Genomic DNA, 17,858 nt, shown 5'->3' with positions numbered 1-17,858 from the left:
ATAATTTATTTATTTATTTAATTTTTTTTCGTTAAAGAACTACTAAAGTTTTAAAATAACCTTAGCATCTTTTATTATTAAGAGATAAATTGACAGAGCTAGTAGAATTAAAGGGACACTCGACTGCCCAAATAAAAAATAAATAGTAGATATACTACCAAAGCATATATTCATGCATTTTCTTATGCATGTTTTTCATTGGGGGTAGTTCTAAAATCAGCTTGCAAAAACTGCAGATCTCTTGTTTGCAGCCTTTGCAAGTCCTCCCCTTCTAACCCTGCCAATTCTTTCTGTGGCTTTCCAATCTCAGGCTTCTCAATGGAGCTCAATGAGAAGACTCTGCAAGTCAGGTACTCTGGCCAGTTGCCTGCCTCTTGAGTTTAGCTCCACTGAGCTAACCAAACCAGGAAGTAAATGACCTGTTGTCTGCTTGACAACCAGAGAGTGTAACCAGATTAAAGGGAAACTATAGGGCCAGAAAAACAAACTCGTTTTCCTGGCACTATAGCTTCCCCCTCCGTCAAGGCCCCTCTCCGCCCCCCCATGGTGCAGATGGGGTTAAAACCTGGTTCCAGTGACAATGTCCCTCAGCACCAGGCAGGGCTCCTCCCCCACTGATGTCAGCCTGTGGGGAAGACCAAATGCACACACGCAGCACTCGCATCAGGATTTCCCGATAGGAAAGCATTATTTAATGCTTTCCTATGGGATTATGGGTGAAACTGGATGTCACCATGAATAACGTGGGGACGTCCAGCGTCAGGTGACCAAAACTAGCCTTACAGCCCAGAAGTCTCTCTTGTGGCTGCCTGGTAGACAGCCACTAGAGGTGGTGTTAACCCAAGCAGATAATTATTGCCGTTTCTTAAAAACTGCAATAATTACCTGTTTTGGGTTAAGGGACCTAGGATTATAAAACCCGACCACTTAAATGAGCTGACGTGGTCTGGGCACCTATAGTGTCCCTTTAATTTATAAAAGTGTCAATTTCTATTGGAATTTGCACTTTTTGCAAAATGAAAATAAAATAGGGCACACTCTTCACACTCCAGAGTGTTCCTAACTATACCATTCAGTTTATCTGGCAGCACATGTGTATCACTTTATATGTAGCCTTCTGATACCCCACCATCACAGACAATGCCTCTGCATCTTGAGACAGAGAATTGGGAGGAATGCATTATTAAATGCTCACATTGATCATTGTCAGATATTCAAGGTTTATAGAAAAGAACTTCATGCGGCTACACTATATTCAAGAGACTTTAAATCTTATGCTTTATACAGCAGGGATTTGAGGTAGACAAAGTTGTTACTGGACTCCATGATTTAGCACTGTCATTTATATAAATGTACATAGCTTAGTAATAGAAATGGATGATCCTTCCCCTTTAATAGAAAGACTAATAGGAGTCTGCCCTTGGGAAGTGTCTAAATCAGAAGGTTATCTTGTACTATGAACATATGGATTAATAACACTGGCTGACTCACTGAGGCTTACACTGAATCCATCATGAAAAATGCTTTTCGTGCTTGTCTAGAGTTATGTGTCAGGTTTAAGCTTCTTAAAAACTTTACTCCGGAATGACTGCATCTGTAAGACCTACGGTATTTAAAATGCCACTCATCACAACTTTTCATGGTTGCAGAGGGGAATGACGCATATAGGATAGCACTCTGAACGTGCTTTCAAAGTGGCTTAGAACAGCAGAATTTCACCTTCTTGATATTAATGTCATCACACATGTCCATGCTGTGTGTACATGCATAATGGGCAACTTGGGATGAGCTCCCTCTATCCCTCACTAACTGTGGCTCTGCTGATTGCTACTCATCTCCCAGTTCAAACAGTGGAATGGGATTTGTGTAAACTGATTGCAGCCATGAAATATGGTTGCTATAAGTTTCCAGAGCAGAAACTTCTGTCCATCCTACTTGATGTACATGCATTTATGAGATAAGAGTAGACCCCTATAGGCCAGCATGATCTCCTGATTGGAGGTTCTTTATCTGGGTTGGGATGGATTTGCCTGTATCTCTGAAAGACAGACTAATGGATCTGCAGGGAAAGGTATCCATTTTTATTTGACTGTTTATTTTTTATGTATTACTTTGCATTTTTTTTTTTTACTGTGTGGCTAACGAGTTGCATTAAGGAGATGCCAAGTTACCTGGAGCAGTGATCACTCGACTGTATAGATCATTTTCTGTACAAGAATGTTTGAAAATGAGAAATTTTCTCACATTGTTTCCCATTGCAGGAATTCTATATTACAAGGGAACTGTAACTTCAATGAAATTGACACCACTGAATAAAATATTGATATTCACCAATAATTGTGTTAATTCATTTTCCCTTTCATTTAGCAGCCAAGCACTGCTCTGCATGAATCACACTGATCAGACGTCCCCTTTTCTCCCCGTCAAATGTTGCGAGGGGAATAGATCTTCCAACTGCACATGTGTAAATCTGTGAGGCCTGCCCAATGCACTTTTCCAGCATTCCTAGGGATAGGACACTGAGTGGTCTACTCCAGTGCAACCACAGACGGATCCAAAGTTCCTTTTAGAAAAGTATTGAATCATTGCGTTCATATCATGGTTGCAGTGTCACATGATGTCAGTGTAACACCCACTGTAGGTGTGTTTAACCCTTCAAGGGAAACTATTAGGTTTCTGTAAAACGGCAATGTTTTTCCGTCAAAATGACAGGACCACTGCACCCAGTCCGTTTCATTGCAGTGAAGTAGCCTGGGTTTAACTTTAACTTTCCTTTATCATGAGTTGTTTCCTTTTAAATATATACTATAAGAGTATCACATTACATCCTAATCCAGTTCACACAAGACGAGGCAAAGCCAGGGCACACATTGCAAATAAAGTTGATAAAAAAAAAAAAAAAAAAATAATTTCTCTACTTCTCTGTATGCTTTCTTTATGCTGGCTGTCAGGTGCAAATGACAGAGCTTATAACAATGACTGGTAGCTTGGAGGAAACAAGTTGCAGGATTAAAAGGTGTAGATTTCTACATTTTATTTAATTTAGTTTTTTACACCTAACCAATACTTAGCTGTTAACTATAAGTAAGTAAATAATATGACGTGGTGGCAAGGATTGTAAATTTTAATTTACTCCAAATGTGCATTGTTCATAAGGTTTATAATGTGAACATCTTTGTACAATGGCAGAATTGTTTTAAACACGTTCAATCAGCAGTAAAACTTGAAAAAACTGTCAAATAAAAACAAAAGCAACATTGATTTATTTTAGAACGTATAAGAAATAAAATGGATTGAGAAAAATTGTATCAACTGTAATACTCAGCCAGCATTACATAAAATGAAAAATGTAAGATGGATCTTGCATTGAATGATGCCTTTTATTGACCAGCATGACATGTTGTAAATCATTTGAGGTTATATGAAAAACAACATTCCTCCAATTCAATAGAAAGTATCACCACCTGCAACCAACCAGCCAACAGTGAGAATCAAAAAGGGAGGAATGTTAGCTACTTGTTAATGTTGTATTGCTTATGGCCTCTTGAAAATTTCCTTATTAAATTTAACATACGTATCTTACGCAGCTGAAATTTCAGCCATTTGTCAGAAAAAGGTAAGAGTGGTCGACCCGTGCTGTGAATGTCTTCATCCACCCATGATGTGATGTGTTTGTACGTGACTTGTGGTCATTGTCATTATTATCTCATAACACAACATCACTGCGCTGGAATCACACCATATTCTTCAACCAAAGTGGCAGTGACCTTATTAGCTACTGTATGCAGATTACTATAGGGAGATTTATAGGAAGCATGCATTGCAGATCCCAAGTGGGTTAAACTATTAGCATCGTGCTTTGCCGATCAATAGCAGGTGAAACCTTTTTTATTTTTGCATTGCAGATCATTAGGAGTGGAGCCAATGGCAATGTGAATTCCAGATCACTAGCTGAGAAGCTAATGGCAATGTTCATTCTAGAACACTAGGGGTGGAGCTAATGGCAATGTTCATTCTAGAACACTAAGGGTAGAGCTAATGACAGTGCAAATTCCAGATCACTAGAGGTGGAGCTAATGGGAGTGTTAATTCTAGAATGCCAGGGGTGGAACTAATGGCAGTGTGAATTCCAGATCACTAGGGATGTAGCTAATGGCAGTGTGAATTCCATATCACTAGGGGTGGAGCTTATGGCAATGTGAATTCCAGATCACACGGGGTGGAGCTAACGGCAATGTGAATTCCAGATCACTAGGGGTGGAGCTAATGGGAGTGTTAATTCTAGAATGCCAGGGGTGGAACTAATGGCAATGTTCATTCTAGAACACTAAGGGTAGAGCTAATGACAGTGCAAATTCCAGATCACTAGAGGTGGAGCTAATGGGAGTGTTAATTCTAGAATGCCAGGGGTGGAACTAATGGCAGTGTGAATTCCAGATCACTAGGGATGTAGCTAATGGCAGTGTGAATTCCATATCACTAGCTGAGAAGCTAATGGCAGTGTGAATTCCATATCACTAGGGGTGGAGCTTATGGCAGTGTGAATTCCAGATCACACGGGGTGGAGCTAACGGCAATGTGAATTCCAGATTACTAGGGGTGGAGCTAATGTCAATGTGAATTCCAGATCGCTAGGGTTGGAACTAATGGCAATGTGAATCCCAGATCACTAGGGTTGGAGCTAATGGCAATGTGAATCCCAGGTCACTAGGGGTGGAGCTAATGGCAGTGTGAATTCCAAATCACTAGGGGTGGAGCTAATGACAGTGTGGATTCCAGATCACTAGGGGTGGAGCTAATTACAGTGTTTATTCTAGAACACTAAGGGTGGCACTAATGGCAATGTGGATTTGAGATCGCTAGGGGTGGAGCTAATTGAAGTGTTTATTCTAGAACACTAGGGGTGGAACTATTGGCAATGTGGATTTCAGATCACTAGTGGAGAAGCTAATGACAATTTTCATTCTAGAACACTAAGGGTAGAGCTAGTGCAAATTCCAGATCACTAGAGGTGGAGCTAATGGGAGTGTTAATTCTAGAATGCCAGGGGTGGAACTAATGGCAGTGTGAATTCCAGATCACTAGGGGTGGAGCTAATGTCAATGTGAATCCCAGATCACTAGGGTTGGAGCTAATGACAATGTGAATCCCAGATCACTAGGGTTGGAGCTAATGACAATGTGAATTCCAAATCACTAGGGGTGGAGCTAATGACAGTGTGGATTCCAGATCACTAGGGGTGGAGCTAATGGCAGTGTGAATTCCAAATCACTAGGGGTGGAGCTAATGACAGTGTGGATTCCAGATCACTAGGGGTGGAGCTAATGTCAATGTGAATTCCAGATCACTAGGGTTGGAGCTAATGGCAATGTGAATCCCAGATCACTAGGGTTGGAGCTAATGGCAATGTGAATCCCAGATCACTAGGGGTGGAGCTAATTACAGTGTTTATTCTAGAACACTAGGGGTGGCGCTAATGGCAATGTGGATTTGAGATCGCTAGGGGTGGAGCTAATTGAGGTGTTTATTCTAGAACGCTAGGGGTGGAGCTAAAGACAGTATGTGTTGCAGATCACAGTGGTGGAACTTGTAGAACTTTGCATTGTCCATCACTTAGAGCTGTAACTAGAAGATGCATTGTGTAGAAAAGCTCAGATTGCTACAGGGCAGAGATGTTACCATTGTGCATTGCAGATCACTATCGGATGGAGCAGTTAGCAGTGTGTAACTTTCAAACTCCCACCCCAACTAGAATTCACTTCTATGTGCTTGAAACATTTTCATTTTGCAGCAAAATCCAGGCTTATTCTTTGGTTTTGTTAAAAAGGAGATGATTCTACAGGAGACACGTGTGTTCTGATCAGCAAGTTCCTTGCTGCTAAAATAGTGTGGGTTAGTGAGTTAGGGATGCGCTGCGGGTCTCATACTACTGTCTATACATATTTGGATGTATAAATAATAACATATCCTCCTCTTTGTTTCAGAACTGCAGCTCCCATGTTAGGAGAGCGGTGGTTACGTGTTTCTCAGCTGGATGTTGTGGTCGTCATGGAAACAGACCAGTTCGGTACTGTAAAAGATGCCATTCTTATCATCATAGTAATGAGGTTGGTGCAGCAGCTGCAGCAGAGACTCACCTCTTCCAGACTTCTCCACCTCCCATTAACACACGGGAGTGCGGTGCTGAGGAACTGGTGTGTGCGGTGGAAGCTGTGATTAGGTAATAACCCTGTAGAAGTTATCAATAAATTGCTTCACCAACTAAACTTTGTTTACAGTATGAATGACAACCTTTTCCAAACTTCTTTAAGTATAGGAGCCCCTTTTGAACTTTTGAAAATGTTCAAAGTGCTAACATGCATTTCCCTGGTCTTGAACATTCTGCACACAGAGAGGGCAGTGGATGCATGGAATAGCCTTCCAGCTGAAGTGGTAGTGGTTAACACAGTGAGGAAGTTTAAGTATGCGTGGGATAGGCATAAGGCTACACTAGGCCAGGGAATAATTAAAGTATTTAGACAATTGGGCAGACTAGATAGTCCTTATCTTCTGTCACAGTCTATGTTTCTTTGTTATTGACGTCTGCTCAGTCCTCATGTCTCTTGTGTTAAATCCTCAGGTATTTTACAGACAGTGAGTCAAAGCCCATCTCCCACTGCTGTTTTCTTACGTTTCACCCACGTCATATCCCCCTCTTTTATTGCTGTCTCCCTCCCAGGCAGTCTCTCCGTCGTTTGTTTGGCATTCCCCTTCTGTTTTTCTCTCACTCTGTTCAATTGCTCTAATTTCCTCATGTTTGCTCTCACTTCCTCCTGACATTGCCAATCACAATTCTACATAGGAGAGCAAGGGAATAGGGATAGCTTTCCCTGCTATAGACAGCCTGGTCCTTTTTAGCCCTTACCAATGGTCTGGTCAGAGAGAAGTTTTGATCTCCCCAGTCATACTGTACCATTGAGCATTTTAGTGCCCCTCCTGGACACTAACGGGTGGTTCCCTATTTTAAAATTTACCATGACATCTGCATAAGGGGTCTCCATGGTGATATCACATACCTTGGAAGTTAAACTCATTAGCTCAGCAGTGGGTGTAATCAATACTCAACTTTGCCAAACTGGGTTTGAATATACTATTATAACAATAAAAAAAGTCGATAAAACAATAATTCCTCTCTCACAGTTTGCTAAAGGAGGCCGAATTCCATGCAGAGCAGAGAGAACATGAAATGAACCGAAGGCGCCAAATGGGCCTCTCTTCCTCGCATCATTCATTGGACAACACAGACTTTGATAACAAAGATGATGATAAACACGATCAGCGTCTTTTGAGTCAGTTTGGCATTTGGTTTCTGGTGAGGAGAACATGTTCAGGAAATATAGAGACTGGTGAATGTTGGTGCCCAGTGAATGCTTTGTGATTGGTTGGTTTTATCCTCGCCTAACAGATTAGTCTCTGCACGCCGAGTGAAAACACCCCCACAGAAAGCCTGGCACGGCTGGTCAGCATGGTATTCCAGTGGTTCCATTCTACAGCTTACATGATGGATGATGAAGTCGGAAGTTTGGTCGAGAAACTCAAGCCCCAGTTTGTCACCAAGTGGCTGAAAACTGTCTGTGACATCCGGTTTGATGTTATGGTGATGTGCCTTCTCCCCAAACCCATGGAATTTGCCAGGGTAAGGTTTCAAGTGGAACTGTTACTTATGACATTTTTGCATAACTCAATAGCTAAATAAAGGTTAACTAAACCTTACTATGTGGAAGGGCTCTGTGAACTAGCTTTTATGGCACTTTCCGAGCAGATGCCTTAGTAAATCCAAAATGGAAGTAAATGCTTCTCACAGAGAACAATTGGTTTCAAAACTTCCTATAGAGAAGCATTGCTGGCAGAACACAATGATTGCAGAGATAATTATGGTGAGCCATGTGACCCAGTGCAATGGGTTTAGTAGATGTGTACCCCTTTTTTATGCTGAATGGGAGGAGGGGGGTTGTAAGCTAAAGTGATCAAGGAACACTCCACCTAAAAAGAGGGAGTTATAAAGTTACACAAAAAGCAAAACACAATGTACCCAGAAAGGAAACTAAAAGCAGGAATGTGAGAGATCAAAGTGTCCTCATTGTATTGATGGTCTTGGAAAACAAAGGAAGTTACATAGTTGTCTAGGATGAAAAAATACAAAAGATAGTTTACAAAGGTCTCCTTGCGGCTGGCCCGTCTATGCTCCTCCTCCTTGGCTGAGATCAACAAACTTGATGATCTCAGCCAATCCAATGCTTTCCTGCAGGAAAGCATTGGGAGGCTAATGCACATGTGCGGCAAAACACTGCACTGCGCCAATTACCATCTCTTCATAGAGATGGATTGAATCATTGCATCTCTATGAGGAATGTTCAGTGTCTCCATGCAGAGCGTGGGGACGCTGAACGGCAGTGCTGCAAATTAAGCTGTAGTTCTTCTTGTGACTATAGTGTCCCTTTCAGGCTCATGGAATTAACTGGCAGTCAATGGGAATAAATCGGTTATAGACATGCAGCAGCATTCAACTGCAGTTTTCCAGTTGGTCAAAAGGCAAAAGATTTCTTCTGAAAGTAATGATGTCTATTTTTTTCATCATTGCAAATGTTAAGATATTGTAAGGTTTTAGACGGTTTAAAAGAACATAACGCATTGGAGTTGTACTAATTGTACTACTATGTGTTTAGGTTGGAGGTTACTGGGACAAATCGTGCAGCACAGTGACTCAATTAAAAGAAGGTCTGAACCGAATCCTCTGCCTCATCCCATATAATGTTATTAATCAGCCGGTGTGGGAATGTATCATGCCAGAATGGTTAGAATCCATCAGAACAGAAGTGCCAGACAACCAGCTGAAAGAATTCCGAGAAGTCCTCAGGTAAGAAAACTGCCCATTTCTTGGGACAGGTCTTTAGGTTCAGTTAACATATTATAATAAAAAAAAAAAATAATGTAGGAATATACACCTCTTTTTCCTTCGCATGGAAGCCTCCATCTTAGCTCTTTCGACACTTGTTTTCTGTCACTTTCATGATCTAATTTTTAGATCAAAATGATGATGCTTGTTATGTATATAAAAAAGTGCATCACCGTGCTCTATTCAGAGAATAAACATCTGCACTCTTCCTGTAACCACAGGGTTGGCATGCCCCACTAGAACAATCAGTCATTCAAAATGTCAAGACCCTCTGGACTATAATAAGGCAGTTTTATTGAAACATTGTTGAGCTCTGTATGAGGTCAAAACATTGCTGCTTGTAATATGCACTAAGTTCTATTAAAACTGCCTTATTATACCCCTGAGTGTCTGGACCTTTTGAATTACTGATTGTGCCATTTTATCCATCAAATTTTGCCTGCCATCCATGTTTGAATGAGTTGTAGAAAGTTGTGGCTGGGGGGCTACAGCCCTGAATGTGGGATCCCCTAACCCTGGATCTTTCTGCCTATCTGTATTCCACTGCTCTCCCTAGCACTATCCTTAAATAGGCATCAGCCTTAAAGGAACACTATAGTCACCTAAATTACTTTAGCTAAATAAAGCAGTTTTAGTGTATAGATCATTCCCCTGCAATGTCACTGCTCAATTCACTGTCATTTAGGAGTTAAATCACTTTGTTTCTGTTTATGCAGCCCTAGCCACACCTCCCCTGGCTATGATTGACAGAGCCTGCATGAAAAAAAACTGGTTGCACTTTCAAACAGATGTAATTTACCTTAAATAATTGTATCTCAATCTCTAAATTGAACTTTAATCACATACAGGAGGCTCGTGTAGAGTCTAGCAAGCTATTAACATAGCAGGGGATAAGACAATCTTAATTAAACAGAACTTGCAATAAAGAAAGCCTAAATAGGGCTCTCTTTACAGGAAGTGTTTATGGAAGGCTGTGCAAGTCACATGCAGGGAGGTGTGACTAGGGTTCATAAACAAAGGGATTTAACTCCTAAATGGCAGAGGGTTGAGCAGTGAGGCTGCAGGGGCATGTTCTATACACCAAAACGGCTTGATTAAGCTAAAGTTGTTCAGGTGACTATAGTGTCCCTTTAAGTAAGAGCAGTGCAGTAATATAGATACAGGAAATATGAAGAGCAGGCCTTTGGCACACTGCCTGCTTTTCCTACAGGAGACTTGCGGCTGCTGGCCCTGAAACAGTAACTGGCTAGCAGCTTGCCTTTCTCCCACCACCTGCACACAACTATCTCCAATGAACATGGTAGGGGACCAGTATCCTTTCTTATGATGTGTATGTATGCCTCTGTGAGTCTGTCTGTATGCCTCTCTGTGCCTGTGTATACCTTTCTGTCTGTGTCTAAACGCACCATTTTTTATTTTATTTTATATTATATGTGGATTGTCTAAGTTTTAGGGTAGCAACGTTTATGTCTTATCACTTTTTAGATAAGATTGCAGTTTTGTTCTAAGATTTATCATACCTGTCTGTGTAAGTCTAGAGCTGTCTGTGTCCCTGTGCCTACCTATGTGTCTGTCTCTGCCTGTCTGTGTTTGTGTCTATGTCTCTTTGTTTTTGTGTGTGTGTGCCTGCCCTTCTGTATTGGTGCCTGTATGTGCATCTGCATATGTATGTCAGTAACAGTGAGTGTGTCAAGAGGTGTGTTAAGGGATGGAGTTTGGGAAAAGTAGGATAGAGTTTGGGGGGATTGCCATGTATGGGACTTTAAGAAGGGAGCTACAAATTATATATGGCTTGAAGCCCTGCGCGTTTCTTGACCATATCAACGCCCCTGTTCGCAGACAATCTTAATGCTTTCTCAGGAAAAGGTGACCTGTTCAAGTATGAGATCTATATGTAAGAAAGTGGAGCGTCGGGAGAAAATTGGCACTAGCATGAAATCAGTCTTATACATGACCACCGCTGTTTCTCTTTCTCCACCTAAGTTGTCATGTTTACCCTAGTTTTGTTCTACCTGATGCAATTTGTTAAATCTGTGATATTCATTTTAAAAGAAAATGGAGTATCTCATGAAAAAGATTGACACAAGTCATAGATAATTTTTAATGATTTTTTCATTTGTTTGATTTTTGGAGAAGGGCCATCCCTCTTTTAAAGGTGCTCAAATAGGGAATTAACATTCTTTATTTTTTTTCTTATTGGGAGTTTTCAGTCGCTAACTTGTCTCTTCCACTGTAAAGCAAACTGAAGTAGGTTTACATGTGGTAATTGTAGTGCTTTAACAAGAAAAAGAATGCACACCAAAAAAAGCCACAATAGTCACTTAACCTGGTTTAATAAGCCAATATCAGATACAGGCAAAAACAAACAATTATAATTAAAGTGACAAAATTAGGCACAAAAAATAAATCAAAAAAATCAATGATAATTACCAAAAGTTATCACAAGCCTAATAATGTTCCCTTGATAAAGGCAACCAGGAGGTGCCGAAACGTTGGGGGATTACTTTTTGTGTCCTGTTTCTGCCCTATTAGGCTTGTGAAAACTTTTGGTAATTATCATTGATTTTTTTGATTTATTTTTTGTGCCTAATTTTGTCACTTTAATTATAATTGTTTGTTTTTGCCTGTATCTGATATTGGCTTATTAAACCAGGTTAAGTGACTATTGTGGCTTTTTTTGGTGTGCATTCTCTTTCTTGTTAGATTACTATTTATATGGCTATTTGAGGGAAACCAGTGAGGATTAGCACCCAGATGGTTATGCTTTCTGTTACTTAGTCTCTCCATACTTTGTTTATTGTATGGTAAGTGTAGTGCTTAACATGGAGACCTATGATACATTTTTTTTTAAATCTGTATCTTGTTAGAATTTGTACATATAGTACACTTCTTGGCATTGAGAAAGATAAGATAAAACAGGTTTTATACAGAAGTAGTGGTCATGGTGCAGTTAGCAATGATAGATTACAATGTAGTGGATTAGCTTGCAGCATAGTGTCAAAAGTTTTTTTGTTTTTTTTTAAATTCTTTATAAGTATGACAGACAAGCTTGTGATGCCACGACAGCAGACACAGGCATTTCAAAAGGTATAATACTGTGGCATGTGGTTGAACTGCACAAGTAATAAACAGGATAATATAAACAATGTCCTATATCGTGATGGCAAGAGGAATAATTAAGACATACTGCTTTAGCTGACATTAATGTAATCAAAGAAAAGAAGGTAAGATAACATGCTCAACTATGGTAATTATGCAGCTTAGTAGCCGCTGGGTTCCATCCCCAGTGTCAGGGTATATAATAAAACAGTTTTTAAGACACTAGGTGAAACATCATGCCTATCCTTAGCCAAAATATATCTGCACCTCAGGAAGCACACTGTGCAATACCGGTGGCTCGCAGCCCGCACACTGCTGGTTCTACTAGGCGACAACAAGCATCTGGTACACGATATGCAGGGGGCAACGGCCCTACTGCCAAAGCTGGGACTCTCGCAGGACTCTCTACAGCTTACTGACTCTCTACAGCGCACTGCTGAACCGCAACACTGCGGGGATCCAGCCATGGCCACCACCTTTGTCCTGAGGCAACTTGGGCAACACCGATATACCACATCTACCACCTGAATGTGATACTGTAATTAGCAGTAGTAAATCTCTTCTTAGATTAGATATGTTTTACAGTTTATTCTCTCTTCTCTCAACTTTGAAATGTACGGCCTAGCATTGTTCTCCTACCCCATAGACCGGTCTCTAGACCAACTTAACAACCCCCCTCTCCCCGCCTGCTGAAGAATCCTAAGAAACAATCACGCTCTAGTGTGAGACAGCAAGGCATAGTTCTTAAACACCAATTGTACTAGCGTTACCATGATATTCACCCTGATGCATACCGCTCTCTTCTCTTTAAGTCGCCTATGTCATGTACATATCATTCAGGGATGAGCCCAAAAGACAACACAACCAGTAACATGTCAATTGCTCTTAAAAATAACAAAATATGTGCTAATGTTTAGTATACCACGATATTGCTTATTATTGCTATGTTATGTTAATGCTTATGCATGTCGTTGCTGTCGTGGCAAGACAAGCCTGTGTTATCACCCATGCACAAAAAAAATATATATATGCAGAAACAATAGGAATAACATCTAGATAGTTTGATGGTCTGTGATATCTTACTGGCTATTTCATTAAGATAATATCTGAGGGTACGAGAACACATAACTATAACCATAAAAATCATAATAAAAGTTGTGCGTTCAGGCAGCGCGTCATAACAACGGTGGTTAGTGTAAGTCCCCATGGCTGTTCACGTCTATCAGCCGATGCCCACCCTGGAGGCCTGATACCTCAGCCTGGTTTGGAGGTGCCGCTTCAGTGGGTTGCTGTTGTGCATTAGGTCGCACGGTAGGCACTTACAAGTGCTTGCCAGTCCTTTGCAATAGGTGTCAGGCCAGAGTGATTCTCAGCGGTCTTCCTTACAGGGCTGCCAGTGCAGAGTGTCCCCTTTCCTCCCGTGTGGGGAGCGGTGCAAGGCTCTCCGACTGCATTGTGGACACAGTCTCCAATGGCGGCATCTAGCTGCTTTCCGCCCGTGAGGGTGTCGTGCTACTGCCCTGCTCCTGGTGGCTCTCTGCCCAGGTGGATGTGCGCGTTTGGTTGCCGCCATGTCTGGAACCATCTTGCCCTCCCGGGGCCTCTGAGTCTTCATTTTGCCTGTGAGTCTCCTGTGCCGTCCGAGCAGCCAGTGCCGCCATTCTTGAGCGGGCCTCCAGTTTCGCCCAGAAGAGCTCGAAGGCGGCATCCAGTGCAGGCATGGACGCCAGAGTTGAGTGGGTCAGGTGCTGTTGGTCTTGCTGAGCCAGACCATGTGCGTCGGCCATCTTGTCTGGCCAGGCCTAGGACCCGGAGCGTTGCTAGTCACCCAGGTATGTCTTACAGGCGATGTGTTTGAAACCCCAGCGGGGGCCGGGATATCCCCACCGGCCCAGGGTGGGGGGGGGGGGGGTCCGTGGCCTAGACTGCGGTCATGTCGAGAAGAAGGCAGGAGAAGGCCAGATCATGAGGCTATTTCAGCTGCTCAAAAATTTTTTTCCTTGGTTTATGAGCTTATATCACAGGTTTATCCGAGGAGCTCCCTCAGCCCGCGTCCTGCATGCTTGGCGATCAGGCCCTGCCCCCCATAGTGTCAAAAGTTGTACATACATATAAACACTCAATGGCCTATTCTGGTGATAACAATAAGAGGCTGGTGTGCTAACATAACGTAAAAATAAAATAATGTGAAATGAAAGCAATATAAGATCTTTCATTTTTAGGAGCATATATCCATTAATGACCTGTGCCCTCAAGATAAATAAACATTTCATGTCACAGTTTCTCTAGCCTGTACAGATGTCCCCTTAACTGGCATGGCTTGCAGGTTAAGCTGTTGCAGGAATGCCTCCACGTTCACAGATGAGCTCAGGGTGGATTCCCCATGTGGGACAATCATTGAGCCAACTCCGCCCCAGCTGTACTTCACGAAGTGTCCTCGCAACCGACTTGCGATCAGTGCCAACAGACGCTTTTTTTTTTATCAGGACAACAAATGGTAGGTCGCTGTAGATTGCCACAGAGCCTTTAGATTATCTTGAGTGCTCTCCCTGGACTCTACCACCTACATTTTCTGGCGGAGGACGCCATCTCTTTCTTGGTCTCCCTTAGGTCAGCCTGCCACACCTCCCGCAGATCTTTTAGCAATTTTTTATGTCTCCTTCCGTGGCAGTCGATTAAGCCTCCCGATATACTTCTGCCGGGCCTGCAGAAGTGAGTACTATATCCACAGCTTCATAGGATAGTATCAAGAATGGAAATGAGCCTTATGCAGGTTAATTAATTCTTACTTAAAATATAATTAATGGCATAGAATGAGAGAGAATTAAATGAGAAATGTAGTATATTGTACCTTTTGGTAGATAATAGGCACATTTTACAGGCATTTTATCTTTCTGTGGCTGGATAAATTATACTTATTATTTACTATCATTTATTAACATCTTATTCAACTCAAGTTTCTTCACTAAACTAGTATTTGTGGAGAATTGACAGAATAATGGCATAATTGGACCAAAATAGCCAACTCTGAATATTTTTCCAGTTTGACTGTTTTAAAAACTGCAATTCCCTTGTGAATCCTCCACAAATCCCACTGTTTCTCACTGTTTCTATCTTTAGAGTATTATTGTGGATTTTGTGATTATACTGATACCGTATTAATTATTTGACACTTTGTTATTCATTTAGCTAAGAATTATGGGTGCATTGACCATGGAATTTCACAAAGTAAACAAAATCGCTGATTTGGATAAATAGCAGCATTTTTTTCCCCAAATTTCCTTGTGTATTGTATATAATGTGTTTTGTTTTAAATTTCAGCAAAATGTTTGACATTGAGCTCTGCCCTCTGCCTTTCTCCATGGAAGAAATGTTCAGTTTTATTAGCTGTCGATTCACAGGTTATCCTTCCTCTGTCCAAGAACAAGCCCTGCTCTGGCTCCATGTAAGTGATTGCGTCAAGGTCTGAGTGTGTCGATACATATGAAAGTATTAATTGTTGGATAGATTTAGACAAGCAGCCATACCTTCAAACTTCCAACCAGGGATGGTGAGACCCTTCCAAATTCAGGGTTAGTTCCCAGATGTCTTGTATAGGAATATGCCAGGGAAATATCCCCAATCAGTGCATCACTTGCCCATCAGTAGATGCATTTACGCTACACAGAGTGAACTCTAGGCTTTCAACCCATGCTGGTAGCACTTCATGAGCACTCTGCACGTAGACAGTCCAGAGTGGGGCAGCTCAGAATTTGTGTTAGCCAGCACCTCAAGCTGACTTGTACCTTCTCTGGGTAGACCCACCCTCTTTTTGACGCACCTTTGGCCCTTTTATTGACCACCCATTCTGAATTCTATACTTCTCATAAATGTCAGGGCTCAAGATTTCAAGTCCTACTCTACTAGACAGGCCTAAGTGTTACTTGCCACTGCACCCAGTGGAGTCACGAGTGTCACTTATTTCAGACGGAAGTCTAGGTATTCTAAGTGCTTGTTTTAGAATAATTGATTTAATAGTTCCAGATGAGTAGTTCCACACAAAAAAAACTAACATATATTATATATAAAATTAAATATGAAGAATCATTTAAGTTATCATAGTGATAGCATAATGTGAATTAAACCATTATATAGCAACATCCAAACTGCAAAATCCAATGAAAAACTGTTACTAGGAGTGGTAATATTATCAGGCCCTGTCTCCTAAATCTGTCATGTTAACTCAGGCAGGACAACAGCAAATAGTGGACAGCTCTTTCACCCACTGTTCAAAATTGTCAGTAACTGTCTTGACCACATGCAGATGCTAGGAATTGCCTACATTTTAAAGGGACCCTCCACGCTACATAACAACCTATGGTTCTTGTATAGATTATGGCATGAGAAGGACCTTGGCACTGTGTGACTGAACACAGTGTCATGTAACTGTTGTTGTAAGCCCACCTACTCGCTTACAGACATCAAAGAGGAAAGAATACTCTTCTACCTCCCTGCCCAAGTACTTGTACATAGTGGGCGTGTTGTGTCTGCAGCCATGTCACTACTGCCATTGGTTTAAGATGCAATTCCATTTATCTTATCTGAATGGAATGTAGACAATGTTTGCACTATTTGAAGACAATGGTAACATTAGCATTGTCCTCCCTCATCTATACTATTTTTAAATGTTATGAATTTTGGTGAATTCAGAGGAAACTCAAAGCCAGTTTCAAATTGAAGGTCAAATTAGCTAAAATGGAAAATTTCCCAATGCTGCTATTTTATCTGCTTCACTATTTTGGCCTAAAATTTAAAATACACTTTAAATTCACTAAAATTCACCCCTTAGTGTACGACACTGAACTTGTTTTAAAGAATTGTTAACTAACTACTTCTTATCATGTTTTCCTAAATTGGAGCAGTTTGCTGTACTGTCAATCTTTAACAGAATACTTTCTCTCCTTACCTTAGGTGTTGTCTGAATTAGACATAGTGGTTCCTCTCCAGCTGCTGATTAGCATGTTTTCTGACGGTGTCAACTCAGTTAAAGAGCTAGCCAACCAGAAGAAAGTAAGAGTCACTGAACTTGGAGGAAATTTTCCTGGAAACAGGGTAATTAAGCTATCATTTTCTCCTACAGTTCTGATATTTAAAGTCAATAATGCTAATTTGCATATTCTGCACAAGGAGACATAAACTGTCTATTTAAAGATATATTAAAGTTAAAAAAATATTTCAATTTTGCAAAAGCAATAATATGTCGCATGTGAGAGAAGCAGTGTTTGAAAGATACAGAGCTCCATTTTTTGCTATGATTTTATTTGACATTTGGTTGCGGTGGTGGCGGTTCTAGGTTCTTTTTCTCTGAACTCATGGAAATCACTGTCAATCCATTAACATTTACCTTGTTTTTCTATTCTAGGGCAGCATTGCCTCCGACCCAGGGCGTAGAATTCAGCATAATATGTTAAGTCCCTTCCCCAGCCCGTTCCACAGTCCTTTCCGAAGCCCTATGCGGAGTCCTTTCCGAAGCCCCTTTAAAAACTACGGACCACCAACAGGGAGAACCATCGATTTTGACTGTGATGATGATGAAATGAATCTGAATTGTTTCATACTTATGTTTGACCTCATACTGAAGCAGGTAAATTAAACAGAAATGTAGGAAAGGAAGGTAAAGGGAAGACCAATGAGAATGAAGCTAAGATAATTAGGCCGCAATATATTCCTAATGTTTTTGAGGAAGTGCACTAAGCAATTATACAGTTATCTAACGCATTTCATGGGATCTAGAAAATATGGCAATTCCTTTAAATCTGTAAAGAAACGCGCATACTGCCCACTG

At 41.1% G+C, this 17,858-nt stretch overlaps 1 protein-coding gene across 7 annotated transcripts in view; it reads left to right on the top strand.

Annotated features, from left to right (window-relative positions):
- Window positions 1–17,858, top strand: part of UNC79 (unc-79 homolog, NALCN channel complex subunit) — a 184,100-nt gene that overhangs the window by 71,472 nt on the left and 94,770 nt on the right. For 6 of the 7 annotated variants that reach the window (XM_063439045.1, XM_063439043.1, XM_063439042.1 and 3 more), the window contains 8 exons: window positions 3,588–3,616; window positions 5,985–6,220; window positions 7,180–7,351; window positions 7,445–7,675; window positions 8,706–8,896; window positions 15,356–15,479; window positions 16,985–17,125; window positions 17,436–17,657. In XM_063439045.1, the coding sequence (XP_063295115.1) occupies window positions 3,588–3,616; window positions 5,985–6,220; window positions 7,180–7,351; window positions 7,445–7,675; window positions 8,706–8,896; window positions 15,356–15,479; window positions 16,985–17,125; window positions 17,436–17,657 (1,346 nt within the window). The remainder of the gene's footprint in view (window positions 1–3,587; window positions 3,617–5,984; window positions 6,221–7,179; window positions 7,352–7,444; window positions 7,676–8,705; window positions 8,897–15,355; window positions 15,480–16,984; window positions 17,126–17,435; window positions 17,658–17,858) is intronic. The other variant, XM_063439047.1, reaches the window with a different exon arrangement.

This window comes from Pelobates fuscus, chromosome 13, assembly GCF_036172605.1.
Source record: "Pelobates fuscus isolate aPelFus1 chromosome 13, aPelFus1.pri, whole genome shotgun sequence".
Classification (NCBI taxonomy): Eukaryota; Metazoa; Chordata; class Amphibia; order Anura; family Pelobatidae; genus Pelobates; species Pelobates fuscus.
The sequence above is the reverse complement of the archived record's forward strand: the minus strand, read 5'-3'. Positions and strand labels throughout refer to the sequence as shown.